Source organism: Centruroides sculpturatus, unplaced genomic scaffold, assembly GCF_000671375.1.
Source record: "Centruroides sculpturatus isolate CEXI.00-Female unplaced genomic scaffold, Cexi_2.0 scaffold739, whole genome shotgun sequence".
NCBI lineage: Eukaryota > Metazoa > Arthropoda > Arachnida > Scorpiones > Buthidae > Centruroides > Centruroides sculpturatus.
The window spans coordinates 410,321-433,071 of NW_019385063.1; the positions used below are offsets into that span (position 1 = coordinate 410,321).

Sequence of the window (22,751 nt, forward strand, 5' to 3'; positions counted from 1 at the left end):
TGTATGTATTGTGCCAAGTGTCGATAAATGCACCAAGTCGTGACATAGAATTAAAAGAAACAAGAAAAAGAAGACACGGTTTTGACAAATAACTAAAAGTAATTTTACCTCCTTTTAGCGGATCTGTAACTTTGAATAATGGATTTTTTATAACCTCATCTATTGTAAAGTTTGTTTTTCAATGCTCATTTAATATTTGGATGTTTCTGGGGATTTGTAGAGTTCAGTGATGTACTTGTTATATCTAGAATATGTACAATTGAAGAATTGTATGGAGTCAGCAGTCTGATGCAATTGAAGAGGAGCCACCTGGTGAACATTATGACTCTAGTCCAAATGCAGTGCTGAAATTTAGCAAGGCTATTGAGTTTTTCCAAGTCATGAAAACCTTCCTGATGAGTTTAAGCATAAACAAACAGGCTACACAGTATGTGACGTTTAGAAGTTGCCTTTCTGTCCATTGTTATATCAAAACAAACCAAGATGAATGAGTTTTTTAACAAATCGTGAAGTGAAGGCTAATGAGCATACATAATTTGCCTCCTTTTGTGTACACAGTACAGTACAGTATATACAATTTCTGTCCGCTTTGTCCTACACATGTGCGGCATAATATATAACACAATCTTTAACATGCATGTTTCAATAGAATAAAGAATCAAGATTTCAAGAAACTGAATAATTGCAATTACTGATATTTCTTATATGTAGGGAGTTAAATGGAAATTTTTTTTGAATAATGGATATTCTCCTAGATGTATGGGAAATCTGTTGTTTGCAATATAACGGATTCTTGGAAAAACTGATGATTTTTGGCAGCCCAAGTGATCTGTTAAAATGAGATTCTGCTGTATGTAGAGAACTGGATTCAAGATTTTACTGTTTAGCTTTCAGCGTAATCTACTTGCTTTCCAGCAGCATTGTAAAGTACTAAATTATTTTTCCGACTTTTCCAACGATTATTGACACGACTGTGTGCTGGAAATAGCCGTTCCCTAATGAGTACTTTACGCGGATTCACGTTAGTGTGCCAGGCCTGGACTTTAAGCATGCACAGAATTAAATAATGACAAAGTTTGTCAATAACAAATCAAATATTTAATAAATAATTCTAATAATAACTATATACAATATTTAGTAAAATCAAATAACAATTTATTCAATGAAAATCAATAAGAATCAACCCGACAAAACTCAAATCAATCTATTTTCTAACTTAATTCTATTCCCCTTTGGAATTCGACAAAATTTCAAAGACTTAATTTATATACAATAATTCTTATGAATTAAAGATCCTAATCGTCACCTCAATATACTAGGAACCCTTTTCCTCAACTCTCAAGACTTTCTCTAATCTTCGATCCACAAATTGAATAACTTCAAAATCGCCTTGGAACTATTTTATCCTATCGGAAACCTCTCTCATTTGCTGCTATGAAGCTCACCACGCTCGTTGCTAACAGAAGCTCACCTCGTCCATCTTCACTTGAGATTCGGACTTTATACTGTGAGGTGACGTCACAACTCTGAATGCGATCACTCCCCTCATTTACATACTTATTTGCTAACAATAAATTTTTTCTATTTGTCTGGCAGCCTATTTTCCAACAATACTCGCTAACCTTTTACATTATTCTTTTTGACAATTTTCGGGATGTTTTTTTATTCTTTAAGGTTTAGCGAGTCGCTAAGTTGTGCTTGTGGGGTCACCCCCCCTTTTCTCGGTGCGGACTTACTTTTTTTTCGCTCGGGAGCTCAAGTGTGTGCGAGTTTTTCCTATGGCGCTTCTCTCTCGTTGGTGAGTTGGTTTCTCTTCTATTTTTAAGTTTCTAAGATGAATGGTGAGGAAACCTTTGTCCTAACAAAACATAAGCCCCAAACAAAAATATAATAAAAAGCAAAAATAAAAGTAAATAAAAATAATGCTCGGACTTGGTTCCTTACACCATTCTTTTTCTTTTCTAATGTTTAAGTGTAACTATTAGATGAAAATACTGCTGGAAAGCAAGAAGCTTACGCTGAAAATTAAATAGTAAAATAAACTATTTTTATTGTCTGCATATTAAGAACTTATTTTTGAGGTTATATCATGTATTTTTGAGATATCCTGTATTTCTTATAAACATGTAGTAAAGTTTATGAAAATTGAATTATTTGGATGTTAATTATTTTGATTTGCATATAAACTGATTTCAGAATTAAGTTGTATGTAAAAATAAATATAATTTATAGTAGTATAGTTCATAATTAAATAAACTATATAGAATGGTATTCATAGATAGCATATACTAAATTAAATTACTTTGATTTTTTCATTAGAAGACAGTATGAACAAACACAACCAAAATTTCCAAACATTGTTTTCTTCTCTAGATATGAGAGAGATTTTTTTTAATGAGTAACACTTGTCTGAAAAAATCTGTTCTCTGTCAACAGCAGGATGGGCAACCCACGGCCCGCAGCAATATTTTTTGTGACCTATGTAAAATATGAATAAATATATCAATTTTCCAGCTTAAGGAAGTATGCAGCAGAAATTCAAATGTTATTTTTTATAACTTATGTATGTTAATAGTTTTTCCACAATGAATTTAGTAAAAATTAAAACAAAAACTGGCTAACAGACACATCGAAAATAATTTAAAGCTAGCAGTGACTAATATTTAACCAAATATTTCCAATATATTACATTTACATCAGTTCCAGAAGCTAAATTAAGTATACCTATGCTAATTTATAATTATACAGGTAACCCCCGTATAACACTGTAGTTACATTCCAAAAAATTGCCGTGTTATACGAAACAAAGAACTAATACGAAAAAGAGGGTTAGGTTCCAAAAATTAAAAATCATGCTAGTATATTTTCATAATTAAGATAAATATCTTTATTAAAATTTTCTTAAGTGATACATATTAATATAAATTAAACAATGTTTTCTTCGTCATCACTAAAAACACTATTAATTAATCGAGAGCGTTTTCTTTTTGGCAAGTTATCCTTATCCTCTGAGCATTTTTCTGCATTATCTTCAGATCCATGCTTTACCTTTTGCAAAATGTATGTAATTTTAGATTGCTTGCTTCTAGTTAAAAGGTCTTTATAAATTTCCTTATATGGTGCTAAGCACTTATGAAGAATAAAGCAAGTATGGAATAAGGGAAAAACATTCGGCAACATCAGAAGCAGAAGCGTCGCGATCTGGCAACATTGAAACAAGTTTCGAGAAGGACCACGTGTATCGACAGAAGGCGAGAAGAGAAAATTTACATACTTAAGTACTAATAGTTCACGAAAATTATTATTTTCGTGAACTATTATTACTTAAGTATGTAAAAATTTATTACATTTCATGTTGTGCGAGGGTTTTACCCAATTCTCGAACTGTGTTAGAGTGAATTCGTGCTATAGAAGTGCCGTGTTATATGGGGGTTACTGTATATGAATAAATAATTGATTTACTGACTTTTTTTCCTCTTTTTCTCTTGTATCGGCCCTTGCATAGAAAAAGGTTACCCATTTCTGATCTACAGCAAGACAACCTATGCATCTAACTTAATAAAATTTGTGGCGTTCTGTAGTATTAGAGCATTATTAAACATCAGGTCATGTACCTAGAGGTTATCAAGAGTTATTTTATGTTGTCACTAGATTTTTAATTGAAATTCCTAGATCAATTTTCAAGTTGATACCTAGCTTTTGCAATATCATAGAAATTTACTTTTTGGATTATTTGGTACTTTTGCATTTCTGAGAATAAACAGTTGTTGAGCAAACAGCAGATAAATCATTCTGTAAGTGAACATGCTGGTTTTCAGCTCTAGAAATATGATGAAATTTTTAACTTAAAAGTTCATTTGCCATTGTTACCTGTCAAATAATGAGCTATATTTGACAAGATTGTTTTACCTTATTTGGAAACTAAAATCATTGTATACCAATTTGCTATGTAATGTAAACTGTTTTTGAATGTAAATAATATATTTTAAAATCTTCTACAGTGTTAAAGATGCAATATCAGATTTTCTCAAGCAACACCAGGTATCTCTGCTAATATACATCTAATTCTATTATCATCGTCGCCTTTTATTAATATTGATTAGTTGTATACAGTTCTCAAAATGTATTAGTTGCCCATGCTTGCTATAGATTACAATGTACGAAGTAATAAAGCTTCATGAATTGTTACACCTCATAATTACTACTTCATATATTTCTATTTTATATACAAACATATGCAAGTTTAGATAGCATATAATGCTATTTAAATTTGCATGTATTGTTTCATTATTCATTTAGAATTCAATAATTTCTGAGAACTGCAAATATAGAAACAAAACTGTGTCAGTATGTCAGTAAATCAATAAGTCTTAATCTAATAATAAAACTAATGGTTTTTATAAAATTTTTGTCATGTTAAATGGTTGTTTTTTACTTTTGATACTAAATTATTAATTATTGAAGACAGGAATATTTTAAATTATAAAATTTTAAAATGGAACAATCATATATAAATAAACCAGAGACATACACAACCATCTGCTTTACCATCTGTCTCAGGACCGTACAATTTCAATTATTATCATTTTGTTTGATACATTCATATTTTTGCATTGTGATTTTATTGAAAATCTGTTGTTATATCAGAAGTGTCAAATGCAAACATTTTTATTATTATTCTAAATGTCAATAAATAGAACTAAATTTTTAAGCTGTTGTGAAAATAGATTAATTAGTTATGAAATTTTGTATTAAAAGTAAGCAATCTCACCATTGTGTATTGTACAGTAGAGCATCGTTTATCCGAATTAATTGGGGACTGAGGTTGTTCGGATAACTTATTTTTCGGATAACCAATTATGTGCGAAAAAATATATTAACCTATCCCATGCTGAAATTTTTCTCCATTGCATGTCGCTTCGCGTTGAATTTTCGTCGATGTTAAGCATAATGTAAACTTTTTAAAATAATAATCGTGGCTATTGTATTGTTAAAAATTATTTCTTTATTTTGTATAAACAAAATAAATTTATTGAAAAATATAAAAACAAAAAAAAAATACTTTAGAAGTTAATCTAGTATCAAAAATGCTTGATTCAGTATGACACAGTCCTCAGAAAAACACCATACAAAAGTGACAGTGCTGCCAGCAAAAAAACACACGCCAAAAAAAAAAATAGGAGTAGCCCAAGACATAGCCAAAGATTGCAGTGCCACAGCATTAGCAAAAATTTAAATTTGCCAACTGGAATTGTTTCGGATAACTGACTTTCGAATAAATGCTCTACTGTATTAATAATTAGCAACTAATGTTTTTAATATGAAACTTTTGTATTTTCTGACTTATTGAATTAAATATAGTTATAGTATTTGATAATTCTAAATACCATAATTTTTTGGAGGGGTAAATTGCAGGTTATGTAATGCAGTGAGTTATGTGCTGATTTTAAATTCCAGTCACAATTAAAGTTGATTCATACTATAGAACTGGACAGCAGTAGGCAATCAGCCCACCAGACTGACAATTATCTTCCTACGTTTGCAACAAATGACACCAAGTCAGTTATACTCAACCTTGGTTTTTTTTTCTTTTTCTTCATGAACCACATACATTTGCAACATTACACAGGTTTCAATGTGCCAGGGATTTACTACAAGGGCGACTGATAATTCTTTACATTTCTTAAAACTTGATATCTGCTCTTAAATTCCTTGAATAAGGCAATCAAATAATTTAACATGATCTTATAGTTTTCTGGAGAAATATCAATACCATCTTGTAAAGCCTTTCTTACAGTTGGAAAACTATGAAGTATTTAATTTTGTATTTTTGTGTAATAAATGCTTAGTTTCTCTCCAAAAGCAAATACTTTATTCATCGTTTATGAAATAATTTTATTTTCACCCTGTAAACCAGGGGTTGCCAAAGTGATTGATATCGACCCCTGGAGGTCGATATAACATTATTGGTGTGTTGATTGAAAAATTAAAACTAAAAATCACAAATATAACTATACCTATTATTATGTTTTTGAATATTATTTCACTGAATTTAATAGTACAGTTACCTGTCAGCATGTAAAATGACTACAGATCAAGTTGCGCAGGACAGACAGAAATTGCCGAGTCTGTGCTCCAATTCTTGCTTACATAGTACTGTACATGTCAAGCATCCACAGCATTCGTAAGCTTGTGTCTGATTCGCAGTACTGACGTTATTGGCACCTCTACAGCCATTTTTAAGCCACTGTTCATTTAATTTTACTATTTCACATATTTACAATAAATATAAAAAATGTAAAATTAAAAGAAATGTATTAAAATAGTAAGAGTTTTTATTTGCTTGTAAAACAAACTTTTTGGTGGGGTCAATGTGAGGTTTTGAAAAGTTGTAGGGGTCGATGATCAAAAAAAGTTTGGTGACCCCTGCTGTAAGCTATGATTGAAATCACTAAGTTTTTTTTTTTTTTTTTGTTGCCCAGAAAGGCACAATACACACCATCCATTACTTTCAGGGGTTACTGACATGCTGGTTAAACTGCAACTAAAAAATAAAATTAATCAGATGTAACAAAACTATTTGTTAATTAAATGTTACAGAAAGCATTATTCTAAGTACAATAAAATAATAACATTGTAATTTAACCAACTTAAAATCAGGAAGAAAGTTTTCATTTACCATGCAATAAAACAATTAGTGGCTTATTGACATTAGATGTAGTAATAGTTAGTGCAGGCTATGCTGACAATCTACTCTGATCTTAAAAAATTCCAGCAATGAATTGCTTAACTTTCCTGGCAACATTTGGTGGTGCCATTTGTTATCATATTTTATGAAAAACTTTTTATATTTTTAACTATTATAAAATGGCAAAAAGCTTAATTTTGAATATAGGGATGAGTTTCATAAGAAATTAATGAGTAAAATCGTCATTAAGTCCATCTGTAACCACCAAAATTTAACAGCATCAATTCCCCTAATAAACAAACCTCCCTTCAAAATTTCAGAAATTTTCGATAGCACAGGAGTTATTAAGCTTCAAAGGGAATAAACAAAATTGTGCTGCACACATTAACATCTATACATACAGAAAAAACTGAATGTTTTTGCATTTCTTGATGTTTCAAGGTATCCTGTTCAAATATGTAAAAATCTTGGAGGGGTCATTTTTTTGACTGATTGCCATACTTTCCCTCTGTTATATATAACAGAGGGAAAGTAAAAATGCATGATAGATATATTAGCATAAGAAATACTTAATAATAGTGTGTTGTTTTATGTAAATTTCTGCTTACCGACAGGTCATGGAATATAGTGGTTGCATGACACTGTCCTACTGTATTTTAAAATATGCACAGAAAAGATTTAGTAAATCATTAATCTGAATGTGGAATTTTCTTCCAGGAAAGATGGCAAGAGAAAATTGTTTTTATCAAGATATTTTTAATTATATAGTACATGGAAGTATCTATCCAGATGCAACTGAAAGCAAAAAGAATGAACTATTGAAAGAAGCTATTCAATATACTGTGAGAAATTTTGACATATAAATTTTCATATTTTTTTGTTTATATTAATAGCTTAAAAAATAATTTTTAAGAATTTTTTCTTTTTATTTTAATAAATCCTTAAAAATCTTTGTCTATCGAAAAAATTTACTTAAATAGTTTCTTACTTGTATACTTATATTGTTTCTTTCATGTGTTTATATATGCAGGTTATTCAAGGCAATTTATATCGAACATTTCCTCCCTCATGTAAAAAGCTACGTTTAGTTTTATCAAAGCAGATAAATCAGAAGATTGCAATTTGTGAAAGTCACATTTCAAATGATGATCATTTAAATGTTAAGGAAACATGCTTAAATGTGAGAAAGAAATATTATTGGAAGAATATTGATAATGATGTCGTTGAATTTATTAAACAATGCCCAGACTGTAGTGAAGATAATAAATCATTTCCTATTAAAGCAAAACATCAACAGTATGAATGTTTAGATAGAGTTTGGAAACTGGTAAGTTTATTACTTTTTAAAAATTTGAAAACATTTTATTATAAATTGCTAAAAATTACAAATAATTATATAGTGAATTACTGAACAGGATGGTGATAAATGATATTTTTAATCTAATAAATGAGAAAAAAAATTATAAAGATAATAGTCTGTTTCCTAAAATACAAATGAAGTGATCACAATGGTTGTTGTGACCATTGTGATCACTTCATTTGCATTTTAATGAGAGTAATGATCAAAATATTCCTTTGGTTTTTTTACAGAATACTTGGATTGATGTAATATATCTGTATATATATGCTGTAGCTTAGTCTAGCAGATCAGCTACAACATCATTTTTCAATTAACTCATAAAAAAACTATCAAAAAGGTATTATGGTTGTTTTTTTTTGTTAAATGATCTATATACCTTTGTTTTAAAAAACAGATTGTTACTTTTTACGGTTTTTAAATATTGCACAACCGACATTTATGTTATATTTGACTAGCAAATAAAGTTTGCTAAATTGTAGATAAATTTTTATTTCTAAGATTATTATTTAAATAAGATATCTTGAGTTTGTAAATGTTGTTTCAGGTTTTATTGTTTTTGAAAACTAACTTATCAACAATTTATCTGATAATCATTAAATAATCTAACTACTAAAACTAATTGCTTAATATAGTGAAACCTCCATTAATTAATAGACAGCGGCGGCCTTATCCATTGCGAGGCCCTTGTCCTTTGTGCAAAGTATGTGAATTGAAATAGTAGGCACTTATTAATATTAATATATACTGTACTATAAATTAAATTTATTTTATTGTTATAACTAATAGCCAAGGATAAAATAAAAAGTTTTAAATATCAACTTTTTTCTACTTGGTTGTTGCGCGAGGCCCCTCCAAGAGCGAGGCCCCGGGCGATTGCCCTGCTCGCAACCCCCTAAGGCCGCCACTGTTAATAGACACTCCTGAATAGAGAACACCTGTACTTAATGAACATTTTTACAATTCCCAGACCCTTTAAACAGGATACCTATTATATTTACTTCTAAATAGCAAACTCTGTCATTCATAACGAACTTAATGAAAACATAATGTCTCACCTTCAATATTCTGAAACAGTTAATGATGTAAGAAATATTTTACAACAAGAACAAAGAATTGGTTCAATAGCCATCAAATAAAGACTAGCTGAAAATAGGAATATGGGAGGAGGGCAAGTTGTGGAAAACTGAACAATACTCTTTATTTGTTAGAGAAAACTAATCTGATTAAGATCAGGGTCCATACAGACCTGGAAAGTCAGGGAATAAGATTTTTAGCAGAAAAAGTCAGGGAATCTGCAAATACTGCAGAATCCAGATATCTATTACTGTTTTCAATGATAAAATATAAAATGCCAAAAAGTAACTATGACATGAAATTTGTTAATGATTATTTCTTTATTTTTGTTATAAATTAGGCTGAAAATAAGTTACACCAGCGGAATCATACATTTGTCTAAAATACATGTCTAGCAGCTGTGGAACGTAATTTAAACATTCTTAGTTAGAATATAATAATTGCATAAAAAATGTTGGAAATAACAAATTTTATAACTGTCTTACTGTTTTCATTATTTTTAATGCAGGTTGAAATTACAGTCGTAGGACCTTTGACTTATAATGAAACTAAAGTTTATCTTTTTCGATTGGTTGATGTATTTTCAAAATGGATGTGCTTTCACAAATTAAATAGTTTAGATCCCAAAGAAATTAGCAAAATACTACTGAAAGAGTTCTCAGTTTTGGGGTTTCCTGTTGGTATACGTTTAGTGGAGTTAGAAAATAGTGAAGAAATAATTAGTCTGTTTGAAAATGAAATAAAAGAATTTATTAAGAAAACAAAAGAAGTTAATAAAATATTTAACAATGATGACTTGACAAATGACTTGAATAGTGGTGAAGTGGATTTGCATCAAAATGAAATTGATCACAGTCCAAAGGTTAACAGTGAATGTTCAAATTTACCTAATTCTGAAGAATTAACAAACTGTCCAGTAGAAGTAAATGGTGATGGTAATAATAATAGTAACAGTAGTATTGGTGACAATAATGAAACTGGTGACACCAACAACAATGACAATGGTGATAATGACAACAATAGCAGCAGCAGCAACAACAACAACAATAGTAGCAACACCAATGAAGCAGATATTACACCTGTTGAAAAAACTGAAGAACAAAGTGACTTCAAACCTGATGAAATCAAAACTACAGAAATAGAAGTAGAAGAAGCTAATAAAGAATCTGTATCAGATTTAACTAATTCAATTCCAAATGGATCAGATTCAGTACTTCAAGAGAATACTTTAAATTCTACATTAGAAAATGAAATATTGCTTCAGAGAATTAATGAGAGTGATGACTTTCTTATTAACAAAATAAATGATTTTGAGATATTTCTTGATAACCAAAATGAAGATACTAAACCATTCATTTATATTTTTATTGGAGAGAAAAGTATTGTTGATAGTGAAACTGAAAATCTGTACAAAGACAAACTAGAGAAATTTATTAATCATTTTCCAGATTTATGGGTAGAATATTTACCCAATTTCATTCTAAATGTTCAAAGTTCTGCATCAAGTTCATTTCAAACACCAAGTCAAGTGATGTTTCATCGAGAACCTAATTTAATAGGACTTTTTGAAAGTTCATATTTGAATCATTCAATTCAGTTTCTTGGCAACAGTGTTGAAAATCAGCCTCCTGTAAAAAATGATGTTGCAAATGGATCTTGCAAGGTAAGTTTTTTTTTAATTATAACTGTTTATTTTACCTTTATACACACATACACACATGTACTGTACAGTACAGTATGTACATAAATCAGGGATGCACAACCTGCAGCCTGGGGGCCACATACAGCCCCTTTTCAATGTTTATGTGGCCCACAGAAGGTACAGGCCAAATCCCTTCTTTCATGTGTGTCTATGGATTACTCGCTCCATTGTGATATGGGTCCTGTTACTTTAATGCAGTGAAACAAACCCTTCCTATGTTATGTCTATAGAGAACCTTTTCCACTTGATTGGATAAAATTATTACTTAAACTCCTTTTAAGCTCAGATTGGTACTTTCTGGCTTGAAAGACTTGGCTTTATCCAATAAAAGTAACCGAGAATCTGATGCCTGGGAAAATTGCTACCAAAACCATGTCCCCTTTGACTATACCAATCAGATTCTAGAATGTAAACAAATGCTAAAAAATTGCTATTTTCGCTTATTTTTATGTTATTTGATGCTATTTAGACAAATAAGCAAGTTTTTTAAAGCATAAAATTGAAAATTTTCCACCAAAATAAAAACTTCTTGATAACACCAGAAATGACATTCTAACATCACTTATTCTATTTGATTTTTCTAAAAATCGTTATAATACTATGTATTAGACCTAAAATATTTGATATCTAAACCAGAAAGTGTGTTAGCTTGAAATAGAGGAACTTCAACTGCTCCCATTTCTCACATCAGGGAAAGTCATAAAACAGTTGGGTGCTAATGACTTTGTGAAAGGGAAAACTTTCTATACTTAGAAAGTTCAAACTGTTTGGGAGAGGAAAAACTTATCTAGCTAATAGATAAAAAGAAAATGGATTCAATTTGATACAAATTTTTTTTGCCTAGTACGTAGCAAAGTGAGTTTCGTGAGAGAAATTTTACCTCTAAATGTTTCAGATAAAACATTAATGGCTTTATTAAATAGTTAGTCAACATAAAAATTAGAAAAATTAGAGTTAAAAAACAGAAAATATAGCTACTTTAGTTTGTTTGTTTACAAGCAGACTTGGATGAAAGAGCTCCAGTGAGTAAACGTCTTTCCATAGACTAACAATAGAAAAAAATTTTTCACACCAAAATTTTTAATTATTACATTGGACCAAGAAAATTAATAGTTGAAGTAGAGTCATATGACTAAAAGGAAGTTGGTTGCACTAAAAAATTTTGGATTTAATAATAATTTCAAATTGCGTCAAGCCATAAACTTCCCATGATTGTCAACACTGGCTGCAGCTAAAGTAATTAGACTCCTTGTGACAACAAAGAGTGTTGTAAAATGGTCTGGCCCCTAGTCAGTAAACTTAATCCTAACCTGGCCCTTCTTCAGAAAAGGTTGTGCATCCCTGCATAAATGTACAGTATATACACACACATAATAGAATACATTTTAAATTTTACAAATAAAATTTTTTTTGTAAATTTACAAATACAAAACAAATTACAAATCTTTGATATGCAGTAAATAATATAAAATATTTTTAAGAGAGACATTATATTGAACTAATTTGTAGATTTGACACGTCTCTATCTAATGAAGTTGCATTTCTTATTATTGTTACTAGAACTATTTACTGCATGCAATACTTTCTTAACAGTCACTTAATCACATGAATGTTTTGTTTTTTGTCACACTTAAAATCATTGGTAAATGATGAAGAGTATTTAAAATTAATTTTAGAGTGACAGATATTTTTTGTGTTGTAAACAGATACTTTCAAATTTTATTTTGTATCTCTTTTATACTTGTTTTCTTCCTACTAGAAAATCATGTTTCCCAAAGAAAATATTTGTTACAATAAAAATAATTTAAAAATGCTAATTCAGTCCAGTGAGTGTATTAAAATGATGAGTTTAAAAATTAAGTTAAATATTATTGAAAAATGTAAAAAAAAAGAAAACACTGGCATGCTGTAGATTGTATAATGAAGATAGAATATGGTATGATAAAACATTATACCAAGACAAAAAGTGCGCACACAATAAATTAGAGCAATGTTGCAAGAGTTCATGAAGGTCCTAAATAGAATTTTGTGGAAAACATTTACTGATGAATGAGAATTCAATAAGATACCTGGTGAATTCTTACTGAAATACAAATGTCAATTGATTAACAGAACAAAAAAAAAGCTCATAGCAATAACTCTAATTTATACAAAAAATATTAGTTTGGTCACTAGAATAATTCTAGGAAGAATTTGAAAAGTTACAGTTCATTTCCTTTTTATACATTTAGTGTGATTGAAGTCCAAAAAATTGTTGGCTAATAGATATCTTCATGTTCAAGAAAATCACTTACTAACATATTTTAGAAAATTGATTAGCTGCCAGAATGTTATAAAACTGTAAATTATATGATCTTCAAGTTTAACAAGTAAAAACTAACAACTAATTAAAATTAATGAATAATAGCAAGTAAAAATTGAATTTTTACTTGTTAGTATTCAGTGTTCAATTATTTGCTCATAATCTGTTAAGGCTGGAGTCTATGTAATTTTGGATGAAAGTATTTTCTTAAATATAATGTTACACATTATATTATTATTTCACCACATAATGTTGTACTGATTTTACTGTAATTTACTAATTAATTTTTTATGTATAAATATATTTATTTCTATAAATAGAAATTGTGGATAAACATTGCTTTAAAGAAATCTTTTGTAAGATTTTAGACTATTGTCTACATTAGCAGAATATCTCTAGATATGAAATGGTGTGTCTCACATCAACTGAGTTCTTTGTAATGTTGTATTTCTCTGGTATTGTAGGCATAAGTTTGGGTTCTGTTCTTTCAGATAAACATGTGACAACTAACACTCTGTAGACTGAATCGGGGTTTCTTTTTGTCTTGTGGAAGTGGATAAGTGGATGGGATGCAAACTATCAGTTTATTTAGTTCTATTTCATAAAGTCTGTATATTGTTAATCTTGAAATACACACACACACACACACACACAATTTAATGAAGAAAGGCTAGAATGAATTGTGTTGTTGATATTTGTCTATGGCATGTCTTCTTTAAATGTTAGAAAATTAATCATGTTTCCTCTTAGTCATTGTGGTCTTGATAATTGGTATACAGTGAGACCCCGCTTAATGCGGGGGATATGTTCCTAGACAACAAAGTGCTAAGCGAAATAGCGTTAAATGCGGTTATTTTAACATAGAGTAAATAGGGATAGGGAACACGTGACCAAAAATAAACAAATTTTACTTTAATTTTAAGTTATTTTTATATTAATTTGTATAATAATATATGTTAAATAACACAAACATATGCACACAGAAATGTAAAGTTAATTTTTTTGTGATGAAAGTCCTGACTTTTCTTGTTCTTTTGCAATTTTCATTTGTCACTTTTTTCTTTCCTTAAGCAAATATCGGTAGCAGAAGATTGCATCCAAAACACCTTGTTTTGTTTTTGGCTCCTTTCAAAATCTGGATCATTCACTACAATTTGATGAATGATTTTGCTTATCTTACCAAACTTTTACTAAGGAAATCTGCAGAAAAATTTTTTGGGTTCTTCATTTTCAGAACCTCTATTTCCAGTTCCATGTGAATTCCATGTTCTGCAGTTTTTGAAGGTTGTCATTGGTAAGGCTCTCACCAGAAACCTGCGGTAACTCCTAAATAGCCTGCTCGTCTATCTCCTAGTCCTGCTATATCGATTAGGTTGTGTTTGGTCAACCTAATGATACAGTGATAGGCTCTTCTCATTGAGAATCCTTGGATACCTTTAGCCATAACTTCTTCCACACTTCATTTGTGCATTTATCAGTTAATTCTTGCCAAGCAAAGTTGATATTGCCTATGGCATCCATGATGATATATTTTTTTCCAAAATTGCACCAAACAAACATAGATTTAAAGAAGGTATATCTTTTTGCCACCTTTTGCTGATTGGTTTGTGTTCGCAAATAATTGTATTATATATGAATCAATGAAATGCCGCAATAATTTAAATTGGCGTAAATTTTGAGCTTGTTTTTTTAGACTTCAAGCAGACTGTGTTATATTGAATTAGCATTAAGCGTGGCAGTGTTAAGCGGAATCTTACTGTACTTGATATAATTAATGTCCTGGATATATCACATCTGTATTCTGCCTGATTTTAATGTACTAATTGCCCAATTACATGTTGAAATAACCATGTATTGTCTTTGTGACATTGTTATAGAAACAAATCATAGTCTTAATAGTTTCTAGATTTAGTTTATAATAATAATTGTACATAATTATATTTGAGAACTGAGCAAAAGTGGGTAAACATTTGTGGTTTTTCAGGATGTTTGAAAAATTCAGTTCTTTACGGTAAACTAGAAGTGGAATGGAATAAACTAATCCAAAATATATGTAAAACTAAGTTACACTCCTTAGTTTTTTTGACATGAACATGTTAAATTATTTAGAGGATACAATTTAAACTTTAGTTTATAAAATGAAAACTGTTACTTTTAATATTAACTGGTTTATGAAAATAATTTAAGAATGCTTTGGAAGTAGAAATCTTAAGGCATGATTGTACAGATTCTTCTGTGATCAGACTGTTCTTTTATTATTAGTGTTTTTTTACTATTTATAAGTTTTAAATAAATAAAAATATCACTTAGCAGTTCTCCATCAATATAAAAAGATCTATATTTAAATAGAAAGTTACTTGTATATTTAACTTTATTAAAATTTATTGAAGGCCTTGTTAATTTTTAGACTTATTACTATTCTTGTTTTAGTATTATTATTTTTGTAATGTTTACATAAATATTCTAACAAAATTTATTTGAATAAAATAACACATTAACAGTTTGAATATACAGTAAAATCATTGACATATTACAAATTCTAAAAATAATTGAAGATTCATGACAAAATTTGTTTAAAATATCTTAAATATTTCACAAAAAATAAAACTAATTTTTAAAATAAATACTTAAGATTAATATGCTGCTGTTCAGAGAATGATCCATTTTCTTATAATTGAAAAATTACAATTAAAATCTTCATTATATTACCTTTTTTAATGATCAGTTAAATATTTTGATATACATTTTCAGACATTGTTTATATCCATTTTTAGATCAAGCATAAAACAAATTTCACATTAAATATAGAATGAAGAATTTCAAAAAAAATTTTTTTGTGCTTCTATGCAATGTAATTGCATTCTCTACACTTTCTTCTAAAGTTTTTTGCTTGTGATATTGTCCAAATCCAGGGATCTAGGGTTACATTTTGATTGATAAATAAATAAATAATAGGATAGTGTAAGCCTGGATTTGGATGATATCGTATGTGAGGAGCTTTAAAAGCAAGTGTATAACATACAATTACATTGTTTGTAATGGAGACATTACACATAAGTGTAAAAAAATAAATTTTGAAATTTTTCATTCCATGTTTGTTCCAAAATTTTTGAATTATGTTTGATCTGAAGATGCATATCGATAAACATATGAAAACATTTATCAGACTATTTAAACTGACCTCTTAACACAGGATACATAACGAAGTGTTTTAGTTGTAATTTTTCATATATAAATAATTTAACAAGTGGAGACATCAACCTGAAGTTTAAGTAATGTAATATAAATGAATATCTGGACAATGATAATCAACAATAGACAATTAGACAGCAATTTGCAGTGAGATTCAAACATCCACTGTGATTAGTTGATAAGATAACTTAAGGCCAAAGTTCAAATTGTTAGCTTCATGTCTCTTATTCAGAGTCAAGTTGAAATTACTTGTTATCACATGTTCTGCAGTTTTCAAATATTTTTTTTGTATCAGACACCACTCACAATCCTTGCCTCCTCCCTTCTGAATTTGCCTCTTATGTGAAATTAATTTTATTTTATATTAAAAAAAGAAAGATAAATACATATCTTGATGCTCGTTCAACCTTTTCAAAGCTGCAATGTGTGTATCCTACATAAAACAAAATGCTATAATCTTTAACAAAACATATTTATCTTATTATTTCTATTAGAGTTGAGAAAAGTACATTTGTCATATTGCTATACAGAAAATTGACTGCTGTACTGTCTTACATTTATGTCCATTCCAGGAATCTGTTTAAATATAAAACTGCAACTCTGACATCTAAATGTGGGGCTCTTTTATTTTACCTTAAAGATGACTATAATACAGAGTACTTATTTAAGTTGGAATCCTTACATCTCCTATATGCAAGGCATAAAAGAGCTTTTTATTTAGATGTGATGTGAGGGTTGCAGCTGGAATGGAAATAAGTGTAAGGCAGTACAGCAGTCAATTTTCCATATACCAATGTGACAAGTGTACGCTTCTCAACTCTAATGGAAATATGGATGAAAAGAAACATAATTTATCTCAGTATGATCTAGTTCCTTAGTTATGTTTACTATATTCTGGTTAATTCTAGAAATGAAGTATTTATACATGTCCTCTGTATTCTGTGTTATGAGATAATCTGCTACACAGATTATCTCATAACATAATTGGTGATGTTCAAGGAATTTCTTGTACAAGGTCAATTAGAATTAAAATTTCAATTTAGACTTCAAGCAGACTGTGTTATATTGAATTAGCATTAAGCGTGGCAGTGTTAAGCGGAATCTTACTGTACTTGATATAATTAATGTCCTGGATATATCACATCTGTATTCTGCCTGATTTTAATGTACTAATTGCCCAATTACATGTTGAAATAACCATGCATTGTCTTTGTGACATTGTTATAGAAACAAATCATAGTCTTAATAGTTTCTAGATTTAGTTTATAATAATAATTGTACATAATTATATTTGAGAACTGAGCAAAAGTGGGTAAACATTTGTGGTTTTTCAGGATGTTTGAAAAATTCAGTTCTTTAGGGTAAACTAGAAGTGGAATGGAATAAACTAATCCAAAATATATGTAAAACTAAGTTACACTCCTTAGTTTTTTTGACATGAACATGTTAAATTATTTAGAGGATACAATTTAAACTTTAGTTTATAAAATGAAAACTGTTACTTTTAATATTAACTGGTTTATGAAAATAATTTAAGAATGCTTTGGAAGTAGAAATCTTAAGGCATGATTGTACAGATTCTTCTGTGATCAGACTGTTCTTTTATTATTAGTGTTTTTTTACTATTTATAAGTTTTAAATAAATAAAAATATCACTTAGCAGTTCTCCATCAATATAAAAAGATCTATATTTAAATAGAAAGTTACTTGTATATTTAACTTTATTAAAATTTATTGAAGGCCTTGTTAATTTTTAGACTTATTACTATTCTTGTTTTAGTATTATTATTTTTGTAATGTTTACATAAATATTCTAACAAAATTTATTTGAATAAAATAACACATTAACAGTTTGAATATACAGTAAAATCATTGACATATTACAAATTCTAAAAATAATTGAAGATTCATGACAAAATTTGTTTAAAATATCTTAAATATTTCACAAAAAATAAAACTAATTTTTAAAATAAATACTTAAGATTAATATGCTGCTGTTCAGAGAATGATCCATTTTCTTATAATTGAAAAATTACAATTAAAATCTTCATTATATTACCTTTTTTAATGATCAGTTAAATATTTTGATATACATTTTCAGACATTGTTTATATCCATTTTTAGATCAAGCATAAAACAAATTTCACATTAAATATAGAATGAAGAATTTCAAAAAAAATTTTTTTGTGCTTCTATGCAATGTAATTGCATTCTCTACACTTTCTTCTAAAGTTTTTTGCTTGTGATATTGTCCAAATCCAGGGATCTAGGGTTACATTTTGATTGATAAATAAATAAATAATAGGATAGTGTAAGCCTGGATTTGGATGATATCGTATGTGAGGAGCTTTAAAAGCAAGTGTATAACATACAATTACATTGTTTGTAATGGAGACATTACACATAAGTGTAAAAAAATAAATTTTGAAATTTTTCATTCCATGTTTGTTCCAAAATTTTTGAATTATGTTTGATCTGAAGATGTATATCGATAAACATATGAAAACATTTATCAGACTATTTAAACTGACCTCTTAACACAGGATACATAACGAAGTGTTTTAGTTGTAATTTTTCATATATAAATAATTTAACAAGTGGAGACATCAACCTGAAGTTTAAGTAATGTAATATAAATGAATATCTGGACAATGATAATCAACAATAGACAATTAGACAGCAATTTGCAGTGAGATTCAAACATCCACTGTGATTAGTTGATAAGATAACTTAAGGCCAAAGTTCAAATTGTTAGCTTCATGTCTCTTATTCAGAGTCAAGTTGAAATTACTTGTTATCACATGTTCTGCAGTTTTCAAATATTTTTTTTGTATCAGACACCACTCACAATCCTTGCCTCCTCCCTTCTGAATTTGCCTCTTATGTGAAATTAATTTTATTTTATATTAAAAAAAGAAAGATAAATACATATCTTGATGCTCGTTCAACCTTTTCAAAGCTGCAATGTGTGTATCCTACATAAAACAAAATGCTATAATCTTTAACAAAACATATTTATCTTATTATTTCTATTAGAGTTGAGAAAAGTACATTTGTCATATTGCTATACAGAAAATTGACTGCTGTACTGTCTTACATTTATGTCCATTCCAGGAATCTGTTTAAATATAAAACTGCAACTCTGACATCTAAATGTGGGGCTCTTTTATTTTACCTTAAAGATGACTATAATACAGAGTACTTATTTAAGTTGGAATCCTTACATCTCCTATATGCAAGGCATAAAAGAGCTTTTTATTTAGATGTGATGTGAGGGTTGCAGCTGGAATGGAAATAAGTGTAAGGCAGTACAGCAGTCAATTTTCCATATACCAATGTGACAAGTGTACGCTTCTCAACTCTAATGGAAATATGGATGAAAAGAAACATAATTTATCTCAGTATGATCTAGTTCCTTAGTTATGTTTACTATATTCTGGTTAATTCTAGAAATGAAGTATTTATACATGTCCTCTGTATTCTGTGTTATGAGATAATCTGTTTCGCAGATTATCTCATAACATAATTGGTGATGTTCAAGGAATTTCTTGTACAAGGTCAATTTCCATTGAGAGTTGCTATACTAGCAACTCTCTGTGTACCATACTGTCAACCATACAGAGGACATGTATAAATACTTCATTCTGTCATCTCATCTGTGTAGCAGATTATCTCTATTACATCATCTTAAAATGTTTTTACTACAGGAGCTTCTAAAAATCTAAGCACTTTCTGATTATAGGTAAACCAATGGGAACCCTTTGTTTTTAAAATGATCTTTGTGCACAAAATTAGAGAAGTAAATGATTATATGTAAATACTGTGGAATGACACTATTCCATTTCACTTTGAGGGACAACCTTCCGTTATTTATTATACTCTGTTGCAGCTGGTATGGCAACTCTCAATGGAAATTGACCTTGTACAAGAAATTCCTTGAACATCACCAATAACCTGCACAACTCTGCGAAAGATCTGCTACAAAAACACTCAATTTAACAAAATAAACTGTTCTTGTCACAACAAAGTTCATTACCATATTGCTGATGTGGTAACAACACTGCTATAGAAATGGGATTGAGAGATTCTTGAGCATCCATCTTATTCAAATGTGTGTTCTCATGATTTTGCCTTGTTTGGAAATGAAACAAACCTTTATGTAGTTTAACAATTCCTATAAACAGATGCCATTCCATCTGCAATAGTTTATGCATTCTGTCTGTGATAAAGGCTCTGCAAATTGAGTATGACACCTGCCAGACATTGGCAATGATGCTACACATGACCAGAGACTATGCAGAGGTCCTGCAAAAACACTAAGTACAATCTACTTTGTAAACTTTTTTATTCATTAATGGTCAATAATTAAGCTATGACTTTTACACAATACAGTTCAAAAGTTTGTTGTAATTTGTGCAGTTTTTGCCCAAAGATCATGTGAAGTTATATTACAGCTAAACTCTGTTAATACAAAGTCAAAGGGAGTTAACAATTTCAGTTAATGCAAAGTGCCAATTTTTAACTTTGAAATGCCATCTTCCCTTATCTGTGGGACTACAAATATATTTCACGTTAACACAGATTTCACATAAACTGATAAGCTGATAGTGGGTTTTGACAGTAATTGATCTGTTTAGAGTAAGATTTAATACATTGTTTTATCTACATTATTACAATAAGAATTTTGATATAAATAGATCATTTTTATCTAAACCTAACTTGGCTTTTCAGTCTATAGCTTAGAATATAAAGAAGAATATATGCCAGTAGAATATTATTTTTAAATTTCAAATTTTTAAACTCGCTTCACATGACTTCTGAGAAACTGGTAAGTTATTGTTATTTGTGCAATATTCATTATTAGTATTTGTTATTCACTAGAAGGAAACAAATAGTAATGAATTGTTACTCGATTGTTACTCGATGTAAATAATTGCTACTCAATTATCGAGTAGTTACTACTTGAATCAAGTGTAACTAGTATTTAAATCAATATATACTTTGTGACTTTGACTAGTATCTCAGATAAGCTGGCTTGACTGAGCATGAATTTAGTGAGTTTTGCTTGTTTATTTTTCATTTCTTGAGTTTTTCTTTCTTTAGATATAAACATCCAACAGCCCAATTTTAGTTTACACACCTAGATGGTACCTAGGCCAAATTACTTAATGATTAGTAGCATTATTATAGGTTGATGTAATCGTGCAGTCATTTGGTGTTTTTATTTCTTTTTTGTTGTGTGTGATTTAGGAATGGAATATTGGAGGAAATTTTGTGGTTTTGGAAATTATAAAAACAACACAAAAAAATTATTTTATCATTTAACAGATATTTATAGTTGTTACTATAAAGTGCCTCGTTGGTATATTCCTTTCTAGGGAACTCATTTTCAAATTGGGTTTGATCATCTGGAATTTTTTTCAAATAATGGCTTGGATATTTTGGATCCCATCCCTTGATTTCAGTCTCTGGTGGGTTTGATTGAATCTTTAACAATTACAAAAAGCATATATCCTTACTCCTACAGTAATCACTAAGGCAAAGAGTGATCTCTTAAGTTAAAAAAGTCATCTTTTATAATTCCTTAAATTAATAGAATCTTGGCAAATTTTTGACATCTTTTGCTTCAAATATGCATTAGCTACAACTACTGTTAATATCCAAATTTTTGAAATCAATACCTGGACTTTAAAAATCTGATTGATTATTACTACCAGTTTAATACAGGTTTACATAAACATGTTATAAAAAATTTATTTCACAGATTTCATTATTTTTATTACCTAACATATAAAACTATTCATTAAGTTAGTAACAATTCATAAGTTTAGTGCTTTTGTAGTCAGAACAAAACTAAGGAGTTTTCTAAAAAGTTTTTGCTCAGAGAACTAGATTTAAAGAACTTTCTTAACAACCTTCGACACTTTTTCTAGCAATTTGTTTAATCGAACTAACATTTTTGGCTATACTTAATGGTCTCCCTCAGAAATTGCTAGAAAAAGTGTTGAAGGTTTTATAATACTTATTTACAGAAGTTCTAGCTTTCCATGCATAGAATTTTTTAACAACCATTTAATGTATTGATATTTATTATTTCTTTATTTTAAGCTCACCAGAACATCTGGAAGAATGAAGAGATATAGTTTACGTCAGAGTCCTAAGCCAAATGAATCGTTAGGTGAGTAAAATTCAATGTATTGATAGTCCATTATATTATTTATTGTTTAACTAGCTGTGTTACCCATCATTGACAGGAGATACTTATTTCATGAAATTATATTTACTTACCTAAAGAGTATATCTGCAAAGAATTGTTCATTACAGATTCATAATATTTCTATTAAAGGTGTGGGATAATCTATATATATAACCCATTCAACAGATGTCCGTCCTTCCGTCCGTCCCGTAACCGTTTGATAACCGACACTAGAGG

The 22,751-nt window shown here is 29.2% G+C and overlaps 1 protein-coding gene across 1 annotated transcript in view; it reads left to right on the forward strand.

The window, feature by feature from the left end:
* The window catches only part of LOC111634127 (probable serine/threonine-protein kinase DDB_G0283337), a 34,479-nt gene extending 11,844 nt beyond the window's left edge, over nucleotides 1–22,635 (forward strand). The window contains exons 2-5 of the mRNA XM_023378825.1: nucleotides 7,406–7,530; nucleotides 7,719–8,015; nucleotides 9,631–10,785; nucleotides 22,427–22,635. Coding sequence (XP_023234593.1) covers nucleotides 7,411–7,530; nucleotides 7,719–8,015; nucleotides 9,631–10,785; nucleotides 22,427–22,504 — 1,650 coding nt within the window. The 5' untranslated portion in view covers nucleotides 7,406–7,410 and the 3' untranslated portion in view covers nucleotides 22,505–22,635. The remainder of the gene's footprint in view (nucleotides 1–7,405; nucleotides 7,531–7,718; nucleotides 8,016–9,630; nucleotides 10,786–22,426) is intronic.
* Nucleotides 22,636–22,751: the final 116 nt, after the last annotated feature.